The sequence below is a fragment of the Varroa destructor genome, unplaced genomic scaffold (assembly GCF_002443255.2).
Source record: "Varroa destructor unplaced genomic scaffold, Vdes_3.0 BEIS01000002.1, whole genome shotgun sequence".
Taxonomy (NCBI): Eukaryota; Metazoa; Arthropoda; class Arachnida; order Mesostigmata; family Varroidae; genus Varroa; species Varroa destructor.
In genome coordinates, this window is record NW_019211455.1 from 18,610,313 (window position 1) to 18,636,129 (window position 25,817).

Genomic DNA, 25,817 nt, shown 5'->3' on the forward strand with positions numbered 1-25,817 from the left:
AATTCGTCGTAGATATGGTGATAATGTCTATCATGTCGTTGAAAAAAGAATATTAAGCAACATCAAAGAAATTTCAATGAAAATAAAAATTGCTAGGTAATAACGACCATGAAATTAGCTTGGGGTTAGGCTATGCAGGGTATACGAAGTAATACGGCGAAATCATTCTCACATGGATAACAAAAATGTTACGCCACATCGGCTTCAAAAAGCAGTTCGGAGAGTCTGGCATTATCTCGTTTGTTCCAAATATTTACGGCTTGAAGTTATTCCTTGAACGTAAGGATCCTATTTTTGAAATGTGAAGGACCAAATTCTCACGAGATTGACGCCAGATGAAACTTTGTGAGAGCTTTGAAATTTTGAAATTGCAAAAAACACACGCATCAAATATTTTTGCAAATGATCTCCAAAAATAGTTTATTAACAATAATTGCACAAAAATGTTTTCTTCCACCGATTCTGTCGGCGGGCTTCATTCTTTGTCTTTTTCATTCATAACGTGCGCGAGTTTACCAACGAGTTCATATATCATATAATAATAATAAATGTGCCGCGTATAATAACGGTTCTCTCGTATCGCACAATAGGAGCTAGCGCCACGGCCTTTTATGGTCGTCTTATTCTCTCTGTTAAGGTTACTTCTACTAATAATATACAGTTTATGTTTATAACAAATAGACGTAGATATTTGCTCTTGATTGGAAATGACATTTGGCTAATGGCAGTTATCGTGTGCTATTCATAACACGAAGTACCTAATAATGGTGATTTCGCGTAGATTTGAAATATCCTATGCACAGTTTGGGTATTTTTAGTCAGTCACAAAGAATACAACATATGTTACAACAAGCCGTTGTCTCACTTGCGAGTACGCTAACAGATGCGCAGCATCACGTGCCGTCTTTGATCGGAATCACCCAACGTCTGGTTTCATCGGGTTGAGGCAGTAGTTTCCCTTCAAAGCAATTCGGTAACCCCTCCAAATGCGTATCTTCTTTAGCGTTTTTGTCTGATGAGAGTATCACCCTACACTGTGACCCGTGTGGTTTAGTCGATAAGCTGTGTCAAACAGAGCATATCCGTGGACGAGCTGTCTTATATTCAAGCAGCTACTCCTTAGCTGGTAGTAGTAATTAACCCATGCTATATTTTGGCATGTATTGTATGTTCTGTCATATCGTTTTTCTTGACAAGGGAGGATAACAAAAGGTAAAAATTAATTTTTAAATCCAAGTAATTAAGAGTACTGCCGACGATCTTTCTTTCTCGTAACTTTTCTTCGACTCCTGAATGTGTGGAAGCTAAATTTCCTCCTTCTTTCTATTTTTTTTTCAGAGTTAATAGCATGTGTTCAGTATCATACAAACATGTATATGAAGGATGTATAGCAAAATATGCACATCATTGAACGAGTGCTATGCACATCAACAACGTCTGCCAAAAACGAGATGGTGTTGAATGAGATTCTTATGCTCGTTCTATAGGTGCTAATAATCACGACAGATATCACCATTTTAGCGGGCAGTGGCACTATGCATGAAACCGCCCACACACTTAAGGTTTTACGACGGCCAAAAATATTCACTCAAGTACTCATTGCAACTCTTTTCTTGTATAGTTGTCGGTAAAAATGTTTGCCATAGCAAGCATCTTTACCTATATATAAACATGTTCTTGCTGGGTTTAATCAAGCAAGCTTTATACCAATTCAAGTGTTACAGTAATCTTACATAATTGCCCTTCCCTATAAGAGATTTTGTAAGGGAAACTTTCGTGTTGTTCCATCGAAAATTATAACATTTCGTATAATATTTAGTTATATAAAGCTCTTAGGTAACTGTTTTTTTCTGTTGCACCTTAACGGCAGCTAAAAAAAACTGACTTGAATAGAATAATAAGCCTATACAAGATATCTAATTGTGGCCTAGTAGGAAGCCGCCGCATCTTGTAAACTATGGATGTGGCGAAACATTTTCAAAGCTGGACCCAGCTTTAAACCGAGGATGCTCAGAACATCGGTACGCTGGAGAAGTAGTAAAGAAGCTCCATCAATTTCCTAAAACATCAAACAAAAATTAGCTAAATAGGTTTATTCACTCGCGTATTTTTTGGCAGAACATTGATGTCCTTGTGCTGTAATAGCAGCCCGTATTTCCTAAGGTCAAAATTGCACATTGCCTCTTGTAACCATAATGTTTATGTGAAAACTTGGATGTATACGCAAAGTATTTCCAGTACCCAACTAAAACACAAAAACATCCCCTTAAACACACGTTTTATATACTTGCTACCTTTATGAACAACTGAGTAGGAACTCTTTCCTAAAATCGCTAACCACAAATATAATATTTAATTTAAACATACCTGCTCAACGAAGACCTTCGCTTCATTTACATATCCTATGTCAGAAAAGAAGTCAGCCACCTTTACAGCACTCCATGCTGACACGTCTGGATAGTCAATCGCAAATTGTGCCAAAGTCCCCGTATTTATAGGTTTGTCGGTGTCTGATCCTATCGATGAGTGAGGTGAGCCAATCGAAGGAGTTACAGTCCGCAACGGTAAGGGTGTGGTCATAGAGGTAGCATGATCTCCTATATCGTTGCTGTTGATATCAAAGTAAACTGGCAGACTTACGAAAGATTTTTCGCTCTTCCCAAGCGAACTACCAGCTACCGGTGAGATACTTGGGGTAAAGGCGTGTAGGTTTTCAGAAACAATAGGAGGTTGATCAGCACACCGAAGATTGTTATTGAACCTGTGAAATCGTGACCGGTAAATTTAAAAATTGAAACCGCACTACAGATTAAAAGAATAAAACTGATTTAATATTCAACCATATATATTATTTAAGCTTTTGGACTGACAATATACCAAAAGGAAGTGTTTAATGAGTCAATGGAGATATTAAACGAAAAACTTCATGTTCAGTGGTTTCTTTTCTATGATTATAAAATACATTGACACTGTCCGCTTCAGTATTCAGATATTTCTATACATATATTGTGTCCTTAGAAACATTATTAGAAAAATGAGCATACATCAAACTAAAGAATATAAATTCGTCGTTTCTTCCCAAGCTAGTAGGCCTAATAGCTTACCTAAGTGAGTCGGGCAGGGGAACTTCGGTTTTGATGGTGCAAGTCGATTCACTGCTTTCAGAAACAGCTTGCTGCCATGGCGCATCCCGATCAACCTGATCCTCGTCGACCTTACTCGTTTTGTTGTTATTGTTATCTATGCTACCGGCCACCTTTTTGTTGATGCTGCCTGGCGATGGTAGCATGCTTTCCAGTAGTTTCTTTCGCAACTCAGAGTCCTTATCGTTAACGAAAACCTTTTTCAAACCCACGCTTTGCTTTTTGCCACTACACTTCTCTGTCTTCAGAGACGACGCGACCTCACATTTACCGTTATCGTTATTATTACTGTCCATGCAACCATTAATGCCAAATTTTTCACTGGTTCTATCTATTGTTGGCACTTGAACGTTATCCTGAATATCCATGGCACTTGAGCAGGTGTCACAATTTTGCCGATTGATCTGAGCTGAGCGGATACCTTGGGTTGACCTGGTGTTTATGTCACTCGTCTGCAAAAGTGAGCCATCACTATCGGTTTTCAAATCTCGAGGTTTCGAATCTCGTCGCTGTTTCTCCCGTTCTAACTTCAAATTGGCCTTGATAGCTGAAGATGACATTTCGTTGGTAACCGCCTCCGTTTCCGCTGCTGTGGGAAATATACTTTCTGTAACAAATTATTGAAACGACTTATTACAAAACAAGTAGTGGTCAAAGGTCGCCACATTAAAATTGTTCGTTACATAACTAGGACCTCAAATCTACTTACACACACCTAATATTATTATAGCTCATTGGCATAATGGCGACTGAAAGTAAATGGTGTCAAAACATGAGAGCCAACTATATTTTACGTTTATTTCCCTCCACGGTTTTTCATATATAGATATATACTTTTGTTCATATAAAAACTGCAGTCTCCTCTCTGTGTTCTAGGTTAATGTTGTTTCCAGTGTAAATAAAAAGTTAACCTTTTGCTCGATGTCTTTTGTTCATCTCATACGTGCATCTTCTACACATCCAAGGCGTTCCTTTGGGTTTGCTGTTTAGTGCTGGCCGGATGCAGTTGAGATGAAACACCGAGTAACAATGAGAACAATATACAACGTCGTTTCCTTCGATGATTTTCGTTAGCGAATTGGCTGAATCATTCAGACCTTGAATTGTTTCGAGGGCGATATGGCAGTATTTGCATGGCTTACAGCGAAGACAGAAAAACTGTTTGTTTGCAGAAATCTTCAGGATTGATCGCTCGGTTAACTGCAGACAAGAAGCGTGAACTAAAAAATGTACACGAACACTGTAGCATAGTAAGAGCAGAGAAAATAGTCATCATTATCACAGTATTCACGGAATTCAGTAATGCAATGAGTTTGTCTCAATCTCTATTAAAATGAAATTTAACATTTGATTCAATTAAAGTATGACAAAACTAGTTTAAACTAACAGACGGGACCACCAGGGGCCAATTTCCTCCACAACTTTTGTTGAATTCAGGTTTGTTGAGTCATAATGCTATCACCAGCAGCCAAATTGCTAAACAATTTCTCACCGTAAACTTTGCAGGCAGAGCACTGCAGCAGGTGTCGGTCATGGTCTTTATTTTGACAGATAGCGCACGTACTGAGTTGTAGCTTGCAGTCGATGTGTAAAATGTCTGTCTGAAAATCAGGCCCATGGGACTTTTTTATGCGCTTACGGCCGCTTACTCGGGCCATGTCGTTTGTAGATGCATTGCGTTTCAAGTTGGAAAGTGCCTTGGTCTCTTCGAAACTCTTAATTTCGCTCTTCTCAGCTGATCTCTTTTTCTCTGATTTATGACGCTCTTGCGGCGAATCTGAATCAGAGCTTGTGCCCACCGCCGAACTTAGTTGCGTTAAACCTTTGAGACGATCTTCGATGGTCACTTGATCTGAAACCGTACGTCCGCACGTGTCCTGCAAGAAACGAAATGGAAATTATTGGTTTTAATAAGTGATGGTAGGGGGATGATGGAATGCTTATAAAAAGATTCATCGATAGTGCAGTGTTCAGACATATTTGCCTTGCGTAACCGGCTTTATCTAAGCAATCATTTGTAAAATTTATTGCATACAAATAGTCATGCATTATTTCCGCAGTTCAACCGATATAACCATTCCAACATATTTTTAGAGAACATTATATTTCATGGACATAAGGAAATGTTGGATACATGGTGCGTAAAAATAGGAACCTCGCCGATGGTTAACTCTGCACCAGATCCGTTCTTGACGGGTTGAGAATCCTCCTCAGTGTCCGAGCTGTATGAACCGGCGTTATCGCATGATCCGTGTTCGTCGAGCTTCCCGCTATGGCGCGCAGTCATTTGGGCCGTCTGGCGATAGCTTATACGCCCTGCGACAAACGGACGTTACACTTAAACTTCTTCTAAATGATGTTCCGAAATGGGATTAGAAAAAATACACCTGTATTTTTCTAGACCTACTTATATTTTTTGCTTTGTTTCATCGTGTATGGATGCAATCAGGACAACTCGCTTGTTTTTTTAAGATCCTATAGAACTGATTTTAAATTTGAAGTGAATGAGACTTTGAAAATCGCGAATCATATAGATTATTATTAAATACTCGCTAAAATTTAAATGACTATGCTAAGTATAGTTATTGATGCGTCTCTGGCTTACTTTACTGGTTTAGCAAATAAATTATTTTAGTGAACTAATTTTGAAAAAAATTACTTTGATAATGCTAGGACAACTGACCTTTGAATTTGTAACGGTAAATTTTGTTTTGGATCTCCAACTGCTCGAGGGTATGTTCAAGGCCGTCTTTTGTAATTAGACATTTTTTTTTAATGAGGATGCCCAAGATATTGTCCACATCCGGGCGACATTTTCGGGCCCGAAGGTTTTCTATTGCCTCATCTATTAAATTCCAAAAGTCCATTATGATGAAGAGCTGACACTGCAAATCGGCAGTCGATTTTTTGATGATTAAAAAAAAATATATATGATATGGCAGGCGGAAAAAGATATTCCAATCCTACGTAAATAGACATTTTTACGGTCACACATTAATGCTCATAGACTCACTGAAGCTCAAATGCTCACAGACTAAATTACTAAGGCTGAAATGTATACACATACACACCTTGTCTGTGGCTGCGCCGATTAAGAACTATAAAAGTCAGCGGAACAAACGCGGTGCACGCTTAATAAAGAGATCTACTCCGAATAGATGTCATTGAAGCAGCGGTATGTGATGCGAAACACCCGGAACCTGGATGACATTGCAGTAATTCCTACTCGCTTAGAACAGCTCATGTTCTTAGTACATCCCAATAATCTGAGGTTGGTGTGGCTAATAGCAACGGCAAGACAACACGCGTGGATTATCGGAATACTGCTAGTTGGCAAGCAGCAATGAATTTGCTTAGATGGTCTTTAACCGTCGCTTTACTGTTCTCACACTGTGAAAAACTCTGATCCATTTCTCAGTTAGGTGTTTTCTTTTATGTTGAAAAACCTGCCATGAATAGTAATAATCTGCGTACCCATCTATACATAAACATACGTAAAAGACGCTGCTAGTGATCTACAAAAGGGGCAATTTTAAATGCGCACTCATTGTTCACTCATTATATTCTGGAAAAAGTTAATCGGCGCTGCAATTATTATGTTCTTCTAACTTTGTAGTGCTTATTACACTGTGCAAAAACACATGCGACTGTATCAGTCGAGCGAGTGATGCAATAACCTGATTGAAAGGTTGATGCACAAAGTGTATCAATCACAAAGTGTTTTAGTAATGCTTTGCGGCAAAATGTATCTCACGACAACAATCGTTATTATTCAAGCGAAATAAACCCGCTATTGATTTCAACAAAAGAAATGTAAATATCCCTAAATATTTTCCCAGATGCAGACACAACTTGTAGTTGTAAAAGCTTTAGCGAAATAAAATTGGAGAAGCTATATCTTACTGGCCGCTTCTAATAAATGAAACATCCGCTAACTTTCGAAAGCTGAAACGGTTTTGTATCAATAGTGTCCCTACAGTCTGTGATTGCCCACGACCTATCATGTCCCAAGAGTTCCTTGCAGCGACCTTCGCAGTTTATTGAAGTTCACATTACGTCGCAATCGTAAAATATTCACTACACTTCCGCAAAAGAATTTTTCTAATGCATTACCGCATTTTGCAAAGCAAGAGTAACCGAACTAATAAACTGATCTAGATTGATAGACAATTATGGCGTTGACAATATCCATATAATGCCACCTACTTTTTACTAACCTAAAAAAGCTTAAAACTATCATAGAAAGTTGTTCTGGCTCACAAATGATTGAGGTAAGGTACAGTGAGCCCCTTTTTCGACAAACACAAACCGCGCAAATCCATTTGACAGAGATGTCTGTGTATCTAACAGGTGTGCGAAGCTACAGGTTTGCTGTGAGTCACAGAATCATCTATGCTATTAACAAATATACAATCTTATACGAAATAGTGATGCTTTAACCTTAAAGATACAGAAGGTATTATATATTAGGACGAAAACAATGACTACATCATGGCAACGGCCGCAGTGTTATGATTATTGATGCACTGGGTACCTTAATCAAGCCCCGGAGGACATGGAAGTTCAAGCTGACAAAAAGATGAACACGCACTTAACTCTTTGAAATCGTTAAGTCTTTATACGTTTATATTACACACAGCTCTTTGGTCCACCACACAGCGAGAGCTCCACAGTACAACTGACTCACACGTTTACTAAAGACGGCGATTCTTATGGCAATTATAGCAGAACCAGCACTCGCCGCCTGTTTATAATTTCGAGTACTAAGGCCGTCGCACCGGGCGCGCTCAACTAGTTCAGCACTGTCCAGGGAGTTCGCTAATTTTAATATTTCGATTTAGCTCTCGTGTGCAAGTTACAAGCAGCAAATAAAAACGCAGAAACTGAAGTAGGTTGAGTCAGTATGCGAGACATTAGTTGATCGGCAAGAATTCGGGACTTAGAACGCAGATAAAATCTTTCTAATTTCGTTAAACGGGTATTAGACTCCAAACAGTAGTGGAAGCTGTCCTTCTCAGCCGGTACAGTCAGCTGTTTATGAAGTGGAGAATCGAATCAATGCAAAACACCTTGCATACATACCTATTACGATAAATATTTATAGAGTTTTCGTCAACGGAGCTATTTCCGTAAATATAGCTAACACATCATTTAAGAATGTACGGGTCTAGTGTACGGGTGCGAACACGGGCGCACTGAATCGCCAATTATCAACAATCGCCACGCGTCTGACTTGCATGAGTTCCAATGCCTGCACTGAATCAGTTTGGCATTCCGCCCGTGAGAAACTAATCACGGCATGTTGAAGGTGACAGTTAACAGGAAAGCACACGACGTCGGCTGAACTAGCCTACATAGAATTGGGGATTCGGTTTCCAAAAGAATGAGCAACGAATCTGCTAGAGGATTGTCATAGATCGCTCCGCGTTGAACCGCGAAAATATGAACTGTTTGGAGGAAGATAAACTGTGTTAGGCCAGCCGATTGATACAGACCAAAGGCGGATGCGTTTGAGTACAAAACATGTCTAAATTCGAGATTGGGCAAATACGCTTTGTAGTAGCCCGGCGTGCGAAGCAGTTTCGGCAGAATCGAACGTAAAACGTGAAATATTTAATCATTACTGTAAGGCTATGTCGAAGCGTTTTCTCAATCGAATAATTTCGTTCTTTTTATTAACATATTTAGACATGCGGGCCTTGATTTCCTGAAAAGCTTCGACGTATGAAATGCATCTTTACTTTTGGTAAAAATTTGAAATTTTGTCCCCATATAATAACTAAAGTATGGAACAGCAAAATTAGGAACGGTCGCAACCGGATTCCGCATGATTGTAAACAAGTTACCACAAACACGTTAGACTGTAGCTATTCTAATTGAAGTTTCATATGTATCTCACTTGGCTATACAATAACCGAGTTGTCGAAAGATTTATTTCTCTTAAGGAACAATGGACTGTGATTTTACTGAATATATTTCGTTTTTGAGTCTTCATTTGAATTCGTAAAAGTGATGAAGCGATTTACAAAGTTAAGACATAGAAGAAAAAAGTTTGGCATGCCAACTGTATCATCTTTTACGTAGTATACGGCTAGTATTTCTGAAATCGTAATTCAAACAATTAGAGTAGACAATTGGCTATCGTGCTAGCCTATTGTCAAAAATCTGTGCAAATGAGTGTATAAACCAAATTATGCTCTGCGATAATGTGACTCGCTTTTCTTATATTGTGGCAATGTATATCTAACGAGCGATCGAAATCCGTTACCTAAAATACACAAAAAAATTTACTCAACCTAAATCCAGCTCATCGATGCAATACTAGAGTTTGCGGTATTTGACATACTCTGTCATTTGAAAATATTTATAAATACGCCGCAGAGACAATCTCCTTCGAACCGTGTCGGTAATTGTCAGTGTATAGCGCTGTGAATATCTAACAAAAAGTGATAGCATAGTGCGGTGGACACTAGTAGCGGGCTTTATCACAAAGCGCATGTCGATCAATAAGAATATAACCATTTATGTCTGATATACACATTATTTTTTTAAAGTACACTGGTTTACGCGATATCTAAAGTAAGCAAAGAGTTTCCTTATGAATGAAGAGTTCTCATTTTCTTATACCTACTGTATATATATATACATATATATATATATATATATATGTAGTAAATGGCTGTCAAGTAACTTCTCTGACTAAAGTTTACAGATTGAGTTAAATTCGTCGCATTGAACACCTAACTGCCTACTGCTTTTCGCAAAGCAAGTAACAGGCCATAAGCGAAATCGCTTGTTTGCAGAAAACGTGTTGTGAGCAGGAAGGATACCTTCCTTCAAATTGTCAAACGACATTTGACCTTGTGTATCAAGATTTTATTTGATTGATATTTTCAACGATTTTTTTAAAGGAAACTGAGTTTCATCGTTTTGTATATACATATATATATATAAACAGCCTGCTTAACATTTTAGGCGTTTGTATTAATTTCGTGACTTGTACTTGGCCACCATATATGGCACAGTAACCTGGAAAGGAAAAGCATTTACGCAGTATCTGTCAATAGGTATAATGCATAAATTGCTCTCATTTTTTCTAAGTAAATGACATTCCAGAGCCGCCTTTTGACCTGTGGTATTTGATTGTTCTCTGCGTTTAAACACTATCACTTGGTTCGAGATAATCTTTGCTTAATAACATTCCAAAATAATGTTAAACTGAGAATCATATTCGTTATTCAGAACTATCTGTTACGTTCTGATTTTTATAATTAGGTACATAGTTTAGTGGATACCATACCCCCTGATGATATACGCTCTGGCCCTATCACTCATGCATCACGCAGGTCCAGCAGCTTTTCTAGAGGGTATCATAAAAGAAAAGACGAAGTCACAACAGAGCGAAGATGAAAAGTTGAGAGGAAGAATTCGACAGCTTCTGAGATCACAGAAAAGTGAACGAACAACTCTATAACTATCCTCTCATTCCCGTTGCACGATTTTATTGTAAGAGAAGAAACAGCTTTCCGGTTTTTAATAGCAGCCAGCCTAAGAAGACAGGAGTTTGGTTGACGCGGTGTTTAATGCAAAAGGCGAGTTTCATATTTAGATGTTACAAGTGTACAGTTTGGAAGGATAGCATTAGATGTGCCAAGGATACCTCGTTAGAATTAATCCAAAAGCTCCAGAAACCGTTACAACAAATGCAACTAGGTTCCTAGTTTATATCTAATTTACAAACATACGAATTTACTGGTACGATGGTGGTTTTATAGAATTGCTGCAACAGTAACTTACATTACGGTTACAGGAGTAACGTTACGATCGTTATTGGCAATGGCAGAAATATAAATGGGACCATTTTATTTAAACCCGCAAACATCTCACATTGTTGCAAGATTTTTTGCTGCATCAGGATTGCGCGCGGGACTGTAATCGAATTTCAATAAAAGTCATATATGAGGGCCGCCATCTTGTCGCCATGCAATACTGCCGAGTAGACATTGACGAGCGGAGTTTGAGAGTTTAACTAACTTTGTTTTTAACTGCTTGCAAACTTCGGTTGAAAGAGCGAGACATGGGACTCTGAAACAACTTCTAATAATAGTGAACTAAGTTTAAAACAGGTTTAATACTGCCAAATAATAGTGCTCCCAAGGCGGCCGACCATTCCCTAGTTCTACGGGCCCCATAGAGGGCCTTTAGGAAAATCGTACCCATATCTGCTAATAACAAGCCGCTGACATTCTCTGTCGCGTCAGAGTGTTGAATTGATATTTTGAGCGTTGATACCTGTTGCGCTATTGTAATTGCGTTATGCTTATTAGAATTCAGCAATTTCTGCGATCTTTATTGTGTGTTATTAGCGTGCATGGTGTTCCACGTTAGGGATAGTAAACAGGCCTTAATGAAACCTCGAACATATTTTTACCTCTTTAAGTTTTCGCGTGATAGATGAAAAACGGCCTGCCAGTAATGCAATTTTCATTAAACGCCATCCCGGGATGAAATATTCAGTTTCATTTAGAAGACCCAGCATGTGAAACTGGTGGCGCGATTGTCGGCACAACTTCAAATTTTCGCGCCTACCACCAATGCGATATACGACCTCCTCCAGCAGGCCGACACCACTCTTTGCTGTACAGTGCTCATGTTTCTCTCTCCCAGCATTGGTGCGTGCAGTTTTTTTCACAAAGCTATTTTCATGCAGCGTGCCCCTTCTTCTAAAGCTGTATTCTGATATATCGTTGATTATTGATAGAATTCGGTGACTGTCCAACGATTGTTTCTTCTACTGTGCCATATATCACTACCAAGCCATTCGCTATCCAACGGCTTGCGATTAGCTGGACTCCGCAGCAGCAGCATTAACCCAACGACGTGTTTGATTACAACTGTGAGCAAAGCAGCTTATTTTGCAAGCTCACATGATCAACGTGACAATTTTTAACAGCATGACAATGTAAGCATCAGTTGCTATTTCGTGTTTCGCTAAATTCGTTGTAACCCATATGATAGCACAGCTGAGCGTGAGCGAGCGTTCGGCGATTTACGGTAGGCGGCCGATACGGCTCTGTAACAATACTTTGTGCTCTTAAAGCTTACTATGCAATGGCGTTTGTTTTAATCTAGCCTGATAGCTAAGCAGCTGATACCGAATAAATTCATCGTTCTCTGAGCAAGTTCTTCGTGTGGCAGAGTTCGAGAACCAAGTTCGCGACCTTTAGATCTAGTTCGCCGCGCGCGGTGACGCGGCCTTTGTACTCTCGCGGATTGTAGTGAGGCAGTGTGAGAAGAGCCCGTGTGAGCTTTGGTTGCTAAACTTAACCGGTGCGGTTTTGCGAACTTATCACCAACGCGGTGGTTGTTATACGTGTCGTCTGGGAGCAGCTTGGCCAGTGGTGATCAGCTGTGGGGCCCGAGTCCATCGAGAAGACCCGGTAAGTGCTTGTTGGAGCTCTGATATTAGCCGGGGGCCGGTTCTCCGTTATCCTCTCTCCCGTTTAACATTGTGATGACCAGCCGTGCGCTGCGGCCGCTGCTGCTACGGCTGCGGCCGCCGATGAAAGACACATGGGGGTTCGTTATACCGGTGTCAATGTCGTGCTTTGCGTAACCGTCTTAGCGTTAAACAAACGCTAGGGGGCTATCGAACCATAAAGTGCTCCTCAGTCGTTAAAAAAGGGCAAGACCATAGTCTTTGTAAGCGCTACGTTGGAGCCATTGTGTCGCTGCTAACCTGTGGCGACTATGTGTGATCACCCCCGCAGGCGGGTCGGTCTATCTGGCTGACGAGCGCGTGTCCTCGACTGGTCTCTTTAACCAGTACGCAACCCGTACTTATAAGGTGTTAGCGGGTCGTAACACGGAACGACCTCCATACACGCCCGCAACGCAGCTATTCTGTAGTTAGAAGCGCCCTCAAAGTGGCGCCTGCGGTTAGTCTGATTGCTTCAATAAGTAAATATACTATAGTGCTGTTCTACTCTGTACGGCGACGAGCCATGTTGGCTACCAGAGAGTCGATCCACCATTCGCCAATAGTGAACCCAGTGCCAGTAAAGTTGCTCGGCGGCAAATTGAGGCAGTTAGGCAAAAGGCCACTGGATCAAACGCTTAACCGACGTAACAAGCAATAATAGGCAAAAAAAAAAGGATATACTTCCGTGTGGACCGGCGACCGTCAACGCACTCTGAAATTTCGTCAATGGCTGTGTATGGCACGCGCTACAACTTCTAGGTAGATATATGAATCTTGCAGTACTACTTGTGGATGTTTCGCATTAGAACAGGCTAAAGGGCAGGCTGACTGACACGCAGCGTGCATCTGCGTTTTCCATGTGGACTACTTGTACCATGTATATGCTACTGCCACTGCTATGGCCTAATGTGTCCTGGATCCTCCATAGACTTGGATCAGTTATGCGTGCGGACTGTTGTCGCTACTGGCTTTAACGATGTTGCTATGACTTGGATTGCTTGTTAGGTGTTTTTCGCTCAGGTGTGTTCGGTAGCACTTAGGAAATATTTCACAATACAGGCAGTTTAACGCGCGGACAATATCGGCTTGTTGCAGATGTTCGTTCGTTTTTGATTCTGCTTTTAATCAGCGCATAATGGAACGCTAATGAGAAAATAAGCTACTACCTTTGCAGCAATAATTACAAGAAAGGCTTGTTGCGTGGACAAATGGTCGGCAAAAAACGTTCAGTCTCTATTGCATGAAGCGTATACTATAGACACACTATAGGTGAAATATATTTGAATACATACGGAAGAGTGCGTAGCATAATCTATTTGTAACAGATAACAGACAGTCGCTTTCGTTCAATGTATTAAGGAGGTGTACACGTATTTGTGGTGGCAAAGTGTACAAAACTGTGTTAGATGGTCCATTGCCATTTCAACAAGGAGAACTTGAAGTTTGTTGATGTACCTTATCATACATGCTAATCATTAAGGAACGCATTGTCTAACATGTTTTCGTATGTCTGAAAACGGCTGGGAATCACATTTTCATTACGCGATGTGTCGCGGTTAGGCGCGCGGCGCGCTTACGTTCGGTCTTATGTGTGCTGCGCTTAGACACTGCAATTAGCTACTATACGTGATACGTTCCTGTAAAATTAAATTCACTTTTCTGTTGAATTCCTATTAAAATGATTGCCGATTAAACCATAAATCGGTGTGTAAACCTTACTAGCGATTTTTGTACACATATCTAATCGCTACTATACGGTTTTCATAAGTGAGCGTCAAAAAGTTGCGTGTTAATTAATTAACGTGTTCCTATCTAAGATTGTTCACAACGCTTACATTACTTACTAGAATCTTATAATTTGCAAATATTCAGTGAGATTGTATTGTCTTGATACGACTTCCTGAGTTGACTATGACTTGCATAGCATAAATTTTTTTGTTCTTTTTTATGTATATGCACGTTACACAGGGCACCATGGAGTATTGGGATGTCATCAACGAGGCTATCGTTCGCCTGCGTGGTCGTAAGAATCGGCCAGATGTAGACAACATCCTCGGCGTACTGAATAAGAAGAAGCCCACGATCTCGAAGAACGTCCTCGAAAACGCTCTTAACCATTTAGAGAAACACAACAAACTTTATCGCGTTTATTATAAAGGTGAGTCCTTAGACTTTAATACGTCCCACTGCTGTTTGATTTGATTTGAAATAATTATTGCAATTTATTGACATTATTTTAATAAATTTCCATCTGTTTAAATTTATCTATCTGTTGATATCAAATATATTAACTGCTACCACTGTTATTAATTGATGTAATACATCAATCACTTTCTACTGAATGAAAGTAGATGTATCATGATAATGTTAGTTACCCTTCGACCTTAATTGCTGACGCTTATTAACGAGTGGCGAGAACATAGCTTTCTTATTTTACAAGCACGCAATACTTTGAGAGCCTGATTGGTACTTAAAGTTGTTGATTATTTATTGTTATCAGTATTCTTATTATTAATTGATTTCTACCGATTTGCGCTGGCTAACGTGTAGGGTGACTAAATCCAAAAGGGTCATACTTTAAGTAAGCCACGGTGTGACTGGCTAAGGCAACAAAGAGTATCGATTTGGTCAGGGAACATGCTGCTGTGCGTACCTATATCGCCCCATTTTTTTTTTTCTAGTAAGCAAGTGAACCGTAAGCTTTAATCGAGTAAACACGTTATCAGATTTTCCTAAATAGACATTACGGTATAGAATGAATATATTCAAAGAAAACTATCACGAGCTGGATGTTAGCTGACCCTTAGAAAAAAAAAACAGTTGGAAAGATAGCAGTTTAGTATGAACATTTTTTCCGATCACGTGTATTGACCTTCTCTGATTAGGATACAATGGAAATTAATTCCGTATGGCTACTTATTCCTGTCATCAGCTTTGTTTTTAATTATTGTGTTTACATATTTTTAAAATTACGTGCCGACCATGCAGGACATACGAGCTATCGTCAAACAGCGTTCAAAAACAGCGGTTGCGAGGTTGATGAAAAACAAGTCAATCAGAACGGATCCTTCAGCTCTGACACCGAGGAAGACACAGACGGTAAAAGCGAAGCTTTTGGCAGGCCGCTAGCAGACGAGGTAATTACCTTATGTTTTCCAGACGATATTAAGTTTTCCTCAAATGCATATGTATTGTAATGTAAAGAACAGCATGTCTGCGTAGTATAAATACTAGGTATTTAGACTTAACCGACTCGTGAGATGTTTTGATACGTCTAAGCAATGCGCGCCAGGTACGATAAATACGTTGAAAACGTTCTATTTTCCTTTTTCGTTCGAGGCGTCTTTTTCTATATTATTATATCTCTATGGCTATTGTATTACCTTAAGCTCTTGATTTTTTGTCAAAACACGAAAGAAAATGTTTTATATTACTATTTCGAAGAAAAACGTAGATATTTTTTTAGCTAGGTGACTCTAAAGTATCCAGCAACATGAGCTGCTTTAATGAGCAACATGAGCAACATTTAAAAGCTATGGTCCGGCAGTATTAGAGATTGTTGGCAGACTCTAGTAGAACGTCTTGCAAATAAGTAACATTTCCTATTAGAATAAAGGCAGATGCTGCCTGGGATCACAGAAGACATGTGCTGTCTCTGGTCAAAATGTATTATAGGAAAAACCGCCTAAAGATGGTTTTGTCGCTTTCGTTTTAAAAGTTTTGACATGAAAGGTACTACTCATAGTGGTCGACTACTTATGGAAAAGTCGACAAAGTTGTCGAGACAGTTAGTAGCCAATAGTAGTAGATATGCTATCGCCAAGAAGCTGAATACACACCACCAAACAGTTTTAGACCATCTGAAGAAAACTGGTTACAAAAATATATATACTCAAAGTATTTAAAAAAGTAAATATAAACACTGGGAGCTATTTACAAGAAGCGATTGGTCACGCATGATATAAATTAGATTATATACGACGAAGATGTGCAAATAAGAATAATAACAAAATAAAAAAGGATAAAAGAAGCCAGTTTCACAATCTGTGGCAAAGTTCAGGCTGATGTTAATGAAAATGATGTTATGTGTTTAGTGGAAATTGAAAAGACTCGCGTATTATGAACGGCTGTCGCCTGGCAAGAGAATTAATTTGGTCCTCTACAGTCAACGACCAAGAAGATCTCAACAAGGTATTGAAAAAAATCGACCGAAACTAGTGAGCAAAAAAAGCGTTCTCTTCCAGTATGCTAATGCCAAACTATAAGCATCTTTAACTACCCGGTAGAAATGGAGAAAGTTTGAGTGGGCAAGGCTATGGGTCAAAATGGCGCATATTCAATCAGTAATATGATTCGAATATCTTTGATTTGATTTTGGCTTAAAAACGATCAGTACTTTTTGATAGCCCGTTATAAATGTATGGGTAATGTGTAAAATTCTGAATGGCGTCTCCAATTTTTTCGCATTGACATGCAGTTTTTGTCAATTTCGAGGTATCCAAAACGAATTGCTCGTGCATCTTATACCAACGCTCTAAGTTTAGTAGGCGAACGAGTTGTCACTGCACCGTCACGGGGCGGTTACACGGACACTGCAAGTAATTCGCTTCTGCTAAGTAATAACGATGTTTGAAAATAGAAACAGAAAGCAAGTTCTTATTCTTAGTGATGAGTGTTGTTAAAATATCTGGCGCGTGTATTAAATTCGAGAGAGTCTCTTTATTTTTGGAGACAGTTCGAAGCCGAAAGTTAAGAAAAGCGCTAGAGTTTCGTTTCGTCTATGCCAGCACGTACAATTTCGAACGTCAAATTCGAACTCAAAAGTTTTATTCATCTAAAAATACCAGCAATATGAAGGTTTCGAGGCAAGTTACTTTTCGAGTCATCGATTGATAAAAGTTGTGGCTGTAACCATGTCCATTGCGTATAGTGTTCAGCGATCCAGAATGTAAATAAGTAAAGCGTACGGCTTAACTAATGCATAGTACCATGGCTTATATTAATGTTTTATCACATTCGACTGTTTTCTGTAGCTGGGCATTATGGGCATTTGTTAGTCGGTTCTTCGCTTTGGTTTTGGATATGTTGATTAACGTGTTATGACGTACACGGTGAATGAAGTATTAAGGATGCTAACAGTTCAGTCAACGCCAAAGGACCCATTCTACCAGAATCGCAACGGCGAGAATATCCGTAGTCGTTTTAGTTTTCCGTCTTTGTAGTCCAAGTGATGACGTACTGAAACCTACCCTTAAAGGCCAACGATCACAATAAAACCCAACATAGCTTGTTTTGCCTGGCTTTCATCATGTCGTTGCTGCCCTTGACGACGAAGTCGGCGGCATCCCGACTAAGAAGCTTGGTTTTTGCTGCTTCCCACCTAAGTTGAACCTAAAATTTGTTTTTGAGGACACTTGAAGATGCTTTGCAATAATGATCTAGTTAGACGAGAAATAAAATAGTAGAATGAAGAAGTCTGCTGAATCTAGTTCGATAGATTAGTTCTAGTACTGCCAATCTATATTGATGACCGTAAGGTCTATACAAATTGTCCGTCTGGAAGTTTTGCAGTGCTCTAAAACGTGCGATTTAGATTTCTTAACTCTATTTTGATTGACGCTATAAAGTGCTATTATCCAAAGTCGAATTCTAATTTGTGCGGTATTTTCCGGATGTCCAAATTAGAAAACCTCCACAGCTACTCATAACTTGTCGTTAATATCTGCAGGATATGAGCCAGGATACTATGGTAACACCTACAGCTCTTGACGACGTGCTGCAGGATCGATCACAGTCAGTGCTGAGTTCAGACTCGGATTCCATTCAAGAACGCTCTGGAATGGGCCGAAAACGGCCGCGCCCCACAGATACGAAGGATTCGGACCGACTGAAGTTGTCAATGAAGTCAAAGTCCTCATCTCTTCCTCTGGCGGCTGCACGAGTAAGCAACCGTAAACGCATTAAGAAGACTCATGGGCCCGATTGGCAGACAGATATATTGCACCTCGAGTGTAAGGTACAGCTGAGCACATGTGCCGTTTGCAGGTCAAAGGACGTTAGTGGGAATTTTCTCGCGTGCTCTGCCTGCAAAGTCCATGGTAAGTGAAGAGTAAGCTCTGGCAAGATCGACTGTGTACAATTTGATCTGAAACATTTTTTAAAAGAAAATCATAGGCGATTTACTGCCTCATAAAATGGATGCTAACGACTACTTTAAATCCACTTTGTATTCCTTCATTTATGTCTATGTATCAAATTTGCAGTGCACGCCCGATGCCTCCAGTTGACGGAGCGGTCGGTGGCGAAAATATCCGCAAACAAGCAGTTCTATTGTCTTCGATGCAAGCCGTGCAAGCTTTGCCACTACGCATTGGAGGTATCGGAACGAGACCGGGGGCAAAATACGCTGTCGCTCGCATCGATTATGGAAGGCGGAGATATGATCCATTGTTGTCAATGTTATTCGGTATTTCATCTTGGCTGCCTTAGGCCAGCGCTTCCTGCTAAGCCCAAGGGTCAGCCGTGGATGTGCCGCAAGTGTAGCTATGAGGCTAACAAAAAGGAAAAACTTAAAGGTAAGTCTTGCTATTTAAGTCGTGAAGACCGGATCATTTACCGTTTACTGTAAAAAAAAAAAAGCATCTTTTCATATTAAATTAATCATAAAGCAGCAGTAATATATGTTTAGAGATTTACATCCCAACAGAGATAACAAAAGAGTTGTCTGTTGAGTACCCAGGCAACCTTTAAGATATAGCTGACAAATCAGGAGTTTCATACGTTTCTCTTCCCCTTCGCCTCAGTAAGCACAAATATCTATTAAGCTTAACTAAGCTACGTTCTGAGGGCATTACCAGTTCATCATTACCCAGTTTTCCTTCGTAAATAACTCTTATATGTTTACAATATTGCCATTATTATCTTACAGCGAATGCGGCTGCTGCTGCTATGCTGATGGTTGCGCAGCAGAGACCGCTGCTGCCCGAAAAACACTCGGAGCGGACGTCTGTTTTGTCGGACAAGGACTCTTTGGATCAGCAGGGAGGGTCAGGGACGGATTCCGATCGGGGTCACGCCACGCCGACCAGCAACCAGTCACCGACTGGCGCCGACGCAACTGCCACAACTGCGAATATCAACGAGAACTCGTCACTTCGCAACGGCCATACGTCTCTGGACACGCAAGCGGCTGCCGCGGCAATGGCAACACTTAGTACTTCTGTGTCACATGTCGGATCGAACGGTAGCCTAGCACCACATAGTAACGGAAGTAGTGCAAGTGCTAGACCAACTCATGAAGCTGACACTTCGGTTACCGGCACTGCGTTGAAAACATCCGTCTCTATGATTCGATCGAAACGGTCGCCGAGTGTTGCGGAGAAAGCGTCTGTTCAAAAGCAACCTGATAATAAGGCCGGGGGAACACTAAGCACAAGCTCAAATTTGGGCACTAGCAATGGTGCTAGCAAAAATGGTTCTGCAACAACTAACGGAGTCGTCACTGGTATAGGGATCGTCACGACGCCAGCTCCAACGACTGGGTCTGTATCAACTAAGAAGAGTACAACCTCAACAACCACTAAGGGCAGCGTTGGTGGAACTGGCAAGACTGGAAGCAACAGCCTGCTCAGCGGCAATGTATCAGCAACTGCTGTAAATAGTGGTAACAAAACAGCATTCAAGAGCACTCATAATAACAATAGTAATAATTGTAACACGAACGGCTCAAGTATTGGTAAAACTGTTACAGCCAACACAAAAGAGGAATCAACGCCGAACGGCCAAACAGGAGCGACGGCAACTGAGAATCGAAAATCCTCAGAGCTTCGTAAGAAACTTTTGGAGATCACAGCTCCACTGGCAATCAGCAATAGTGGCGGTGGTAAGACAGACGAATCGAAACTAGATAAGCCAGATCAAGCAACCCAGGAACAAACTAACAAGATAAAGGTGGAAGAGCAAGGAAGGCAACTCGTATTTATTGCTGGCAAAACTCCGCCGAACACCAAACTTCCGGCAATTCCTACCCTGCCGAGGTATGTTTTAAGGATCGTTTTACTTTGACGATGCTCTCTGGGCAATAAATACATGCTTATGTTATACGTTGGGAATTGTGGATACAAATATGTATAGATAAATTATGGTAGCCATCCTTTTTATGTTACAGTAAAAACTTTTCCATAGTGGTAAAGGATTTGTGCTTTTAGGGTATTAAAAATGATATGCTAAAAGGCTATCAGTGCGTAAAGTACGATCCTCAAGTTCGGGTTTCTTCAAGTGTTTTTTTTTCTGAGATCACTGTACAACAAAGTATTTATTATTATCCACGACTCATGCAATTTCATCTAATAATAACTTAGGCTCCCATAAACGGAACCCGATTGCAAGTCACACCCATCTTGCGACTCGATTATAGTCATTATCGCTTTGTTTCTTTTAATGTGCATTTCAGATGTGAAGTCACTTTCCATATACCAAAACAACTGAGCGTGTCCACTTCTTCCTTAGAGGGTCCTACCTTAACGTCCTTAGCTTGTTCGACTCCCACAACGTTAACCGCCACATCAACCAGTAGTATTCATCATGTTATACCTGCTCCCGTTGGCTCAATGATGAGTCCTGTCTCAGCTTCAAGCCTGGCACCTATTGTAATTACGTCAATTCCAAAAAAACCAGGTGAAGATAACACATTATTGTCTGGTGGTGCGAATTCACTTCTCACTTCAACCGGTCGTCAAAGTGATAACCTCCCACTGGCAGCAAGCCTTTCGCAGATTCAGATTGTGCCAGTCAGTCTGGCAGCTGCCCCTCCAGCGGTGCCAACGGCTACGCATTCAGCCCCATTAGCTTTGCCGCATCCGATGGTGACATCATCACAAACCCCAGAGCCTAAGGTTCTGAGCTCCGGGGCACCGGTCGTTAGAACAGCCAAGCTGTCGCAATATGCGGTGCACTATCCCAACGTATCCGACTGGAGTGCCGACCAGGTAGCTCAGTTCCTTGCAAAGATGGGCTATGAAAAAGAATCAAAAGTTTTTGTCGAGCAGGTATGTCCTTTACGAATTAGCATATGCTTCTTAAGTATTAGTACCTTTGTCTTTTTCAAGTCTATTTCATCAAACAAGTTGATTTAGTTTTGTTCGATATAAATTAGGACTTCAAGAGATGTCGAATGTGAAAGGGCATGTTTTGATTTGTCTGCCATCACGGTCTACGATTGTCCGTGTAGACTATTAGACCGTTTATTTTTTGTCAAAAATTGTATTTGGTATCGCTTTAATCATCACTGCATTTAACCTTTATGCTGTAATAACCATTTTCCTTCTTTTAGATAACTTTCTGTTAGTAGTGGTAGAACCAGGAAATGTCTAAATATTTCAAGCTTTACGTCCGGTACTTCGATCAAGCATTGCTCCAGGCAAGACGGAATGCCTACCGATTATAGACGGCTAACGAATGATCTAATTGACATTGCAGGAAATTGATGGAGCTTCTTTGCTACTGCTTAAGCGAGCCGACGTTCTCAGTACACTCGGCTTGAAGCTTGGACCTGCGGTTAAGATCTTCCGACATATCAGCAATTTACAGGAAGTAGTTGCTCCCTGAGGGTAGGATTGCATAGTGAGATGCAAGGAAGATTTCTCTTTGTCAGTCGACCATTGCACTCCAGTTAGCCTTAGGCCTCCGACCTAATTGTGTCGACGAACATTGCCGTACAGGCCGTTGTTCGTGAATTTTGTGAATAGAAGCTATGCAGCAGCCAGCCGCTTAAGGTCCTTATATGCACACATGAACAATTCTAATAGCTGAGTGGCTTTGTTTTGTTGCGTCACGGCATTGCCCCTTCTATCCTGCGCTTTTCCGGACCACTAGAAAGAAAAAACAAGCAACCATTAGACAGGACGTCATACGTCTGCTGCATGCGGATCAGTGCAATGGAGTCGGTAGAACGAAATTGACGAAGATTATGTAAATTTTTTGGTTAACGCCACCGAAACAGGAATGTTTGGCCTGACGCTTGGTCGCACGTTTCATGTGCATTTCCATACAGAATAAGAAACGCAATGTGAACAACAAGGTTCTACCTTTGTTTTACCGATAAGTTATTATTATGAATGGCGCTGAGTATTAAACATTCTGTACATTGTATATCCCCAGTTACGCTAGAGCATGGCATTTTGATTCGTCTATATAATATATTTTGACTCCGGACGTGAAAAGTCTAAATGGCCTAGGCATATTATTTCCTTTCCACGTTTCACTAGGAAACGCTACTCTCTAATACCTGAAAAGTCATTAGAAGATGATTCTACCAATACACCTAACAAGAACACAGAGCACTTAGGGTTAAATAACAGAGAGTAGTACTTAGATGGACGATTAAGGAAAAGCTCCATTTCAAGCCGAAGCTGGGAGAGTTGTATGGGAAATGTCCTCTCAGTGAGCGAAATAAAGAGATCGGCACAAGGAAAGAGCAAGAGAATAAGCTATTACCGGAATATGCGAATTTCCACTGCAATTGAATTCTTCCTACGCAATGGCTTCAGCAATGGCTACGTTATATTCACAGGCAACATAAAAACGAGGTAGAACGATTATGAGGACGTCTGTAACACTACGAACATAGCACATAACGTACCGTTGGATACACACTGCGAAAAGACTGAAGATCGCTAAAATAACTGGTGGTAATAATGTCAATACCTGAATATTTATTTCATGCGAAGAGAAATGTTCCACGGTGTTTTTTGAGAGTGTAAAAATGCGAACGCCGACGCGAAACACACTCCCGGAGCGATTTCATATTATGTTAGTACATATGTAGACTATAGATGGAGCTATAAATTGTACATGTTGACAGAGCCGTAGTTACCGTCGAACACTGATGATTATCAATTAGTCACCAGTGGATTAAAATGCACGTTCGCAAACCTCTGTTTCGTCATGCAGCTTTTGCTCTTCGTATTAAGTTACTTATTGCCTTACGTCTTTTTACGCGTTGCCTTCGTTGTATTTACGGTCGGCAGTTATGTAGAAAACGTGAACGTTGCGCACACTCATATAAGTATCGTGATGACAGAAAATTCGAATTTGAAGTTACAGTAGGAGGCTAGAGAAATGAGAGGTAAAAATTTATCGACAATAACCCTCGCGATGTAAAGCAAATATGTTTTCATAGAATAAAATGGAGAAGATTGTAAAGAACATGTTTGTTCTCCACTTTGCTCTAACGTATCCAGTCGATTCTCATATTAAGTGCAGCTTTTTTGCTATAAATATATATAGACGATATGGATGTTGAGTTAAGGACGTAAACCGTTCGATGCTCTATTCGAAAACACGATCAATCAGTTCTGCCCTAGGTATAACGATCCCACCGGTGGAAAATCGATGCGATAACGATTAAAATAGTTTGTCGATAGACGAATGTAGAAGTGGACGCCAAACGGTGATCATTGATCATTGTAGTGCATAGTAGAGGTGAACTGTATTCTCTACGTGTATTGTATCACTGTTGAGGTTGTACATATCGCAAATAAGCTGATCTATATAATGATATATAAACTATATGATGAAAAAAAAAGATGAATTCGTTTATGCGAACACTGTCACGGGAGAAATTAGTTAAACTGATACGCTAAATAAGGCGGTAATGAAATTATTAATATTTTATTATAAGTATCGTATTATAATTCTGTCATTAAGGTGATCGATCACCAGCGTCGAGCGTCAATAAAGTGACACCCGAGAGCCAACAAGGAGATGAAAGATGTATTTATTTCGTAATGGTACAATATGCGATTTGTACCTAAAAACACTATAGAAAATAGAACGCTCTAACGGGAATGATCACAATTATTAGCTACAGAACGCAGAATGCAAACGCAAACAACCTGAATCGCGCTCGAATTTAGCGGGTCATCGTGTCGATCTGGTAATTTTTAAAGTTGGCCATATCTGATGCGGAGCTTCAAGAGCGGCAGTGAATATAATGTGGTGAACTTCACGCCAGTGCTAAGAAAACAAATGCTCTGAACCGATAAAAAAACATAATAGAAAGCTGCACTTGTTCGTATCGATAACGACCTTTATCGCGAATAGCAGCTTCATTTAAATGAACACGCTTTCGCGGACGTGCACGTTGTTGTAAACGAAACAAATAAAAAATAGTAAATATGATAATACGAATTATTATAGGTAATATAATGCTATCAGTTAAAAATAATAGTTGTAGCGGTAATAACGACGATAATATAAATCAGTAAAAATAAAGTGTTCGTGTCATTTTCTGGATCAAAGCTGGATCTTGTTTCTCAAATGTTAGCTCTAATAAATCCAAAATCGAACGATTGTAAACAGGACAGTAAGAGACGCAATGACAAATTAGACGTCTCTCCTCACCTATTGCCCTTGCGTATTTTTGATATAGCATATTGCTGTTCCAAGCGAAACGTCTTTTAATTTGAACGCTTTCGAGTTCAATTCAAAGCGGTCTAAGAAAGTCAATCGTTGCGCGACCCTTGAAACACAGGTGGAACCATAAACCAAAGTAGCGGTACAATACATTGTATTGGTGAGTTTTGGCATTCGTGATGGCGCAGGTTCGAATCGGGCCGTAGACACACTTCGTCTCTTTCTAGCAGTCAGCAGTCTAAAACAACGTTTAGCGGCATTGACACCACACGGCAGCATACGAAAGAAAAACAGGTTAGCCAGATGCTGAACAACCGACGGTGGAAATAGTATCATTCCCCTTCCTCTTTTTTCATTTTACCTTCATTCGAAGCTGATCACAATTTGACGCGGCTATGTGGTTAAGCAATATATTCCAAGCGCGCACAAATTTAAATTTTCTTCAGAGGAGCGGCCTTCGTCCACTAGCAGCTGCAAATAGCGTAACTGAATGAGATGACTCGTGTAATTTTTAGAGGAATATATCGAATCCGTTGCTAGTTGAAATTCTCGTTAAAGGCGTGATTATAGAGTGCGTAATAATTTGTTGCATAGACACATTTCGATGATTCGTTGTTACTGCGATCTCAGTTAGATCTGACGTTTCGCTCCGTTCCCTTAACTGCATTATTACATAACCTAACGGTGGAAAGTCTATCTATTTTTGCCACTCAGCCGTGCAGCAACCCTGCACTTACCTTATGACCAGTGGCCAGTTTGAACACCTTTACGTCGTACGA

At 40.3% G+C, this 25,817-nt stretch overlaps 2 protein-coding genes across 13 annotated transcripts; one reads left to right on the top strand and one right to left on the bottom strand.

Annotated features, from left to right (window-relative positions):
* Positions 1–391: 391 nt before the first annotated feature.
* Positions 392–8,547, bottom strand: LOC111245325 (uncharacterized). 6 transcript variants are annotated; one of them, XM_022793548.2, is made up of 9 exons: positions 8,226–8,547; positions 6,215–6,343; positions 5,827–6,028; positions 5,299–5,459; positions 4,636–5,020; positions 4,055–4,363; positions 3,105–3,750; positions 2,368–2,761; positions 392–2,059 (listed from the first exon to the last, which is right to left on the bottom strand). In XM_022793548.2, exons 3-9 carry the CDS (start codon positions 6,008–6,010, stop codon positions 1,928–1,930), a joined length of 2,211 nt encoding a protein of 736 aa, XP_022649283.1. In that variant the 5' UTR covers positions 6,011–6,028; positions 6,215–6,343; positions 8,226–8,547; the 3' UTR covers positions 392–1,927. The 6 variants fall into 6 exon arrangements, with proteins under 6 accessions (XP_022649283.1, XP_086836032.1, XP_022649282.1 ...); XM_086979906.1 differs by having other exon boundaries at positions 6,215–6,424; XM_022793547.2 differs by lacking the exon at positions 8,226–8,547 and adding an exon at positions 7,678–8,214.
* Positions 8,548–11,722: 3,175 nt separating this feature from the next.
* LOC111245355 (uncharacterized) lies at positions 11,723–24,923 on the top strand. 7 transcript variants are annotated; one of them, XM_022793606.2, is made up of 9 exons: positions 11,822–12,105; positions 12,276–12,583; positions 14,593–14,782; positions 15,613–15,761; positions 18,353–18,722; positions 18,888–19,199; positions 19,553–20,660; positions 21,077–21,671; positions 22,102–24,923. In XM_022793606.2, exons 3-9 carry the CDS (start codon positions 14,599–14,601, stop codon positions 22,228–22,230), a joined length of 2,847 nt encoding a protein of 948 aa, XP_022649341.1. In that variant the 5' UTR covers positions 11,822–12,105; positions 12,276–12,583; positions 14,593–14,598; the 3' UTR covers positions 22,231–24,923. The 7 variants fall into 7 exon arrangements, with proteins under 7 accessions (XP_086836029.1, XP_022649341.1, XP_022649343.1 ...); XM_086979903.1 differs by lacking the exons at positions 11,822–12,105; positions 12,276–12,583 and adding an exon at positions 11,723–11,815; XM_022793608.2 differs by lacking the exon at positions 12,276–12,583.
* Positions 24,924–25,817: the final 894 nt, after the last annotated feature.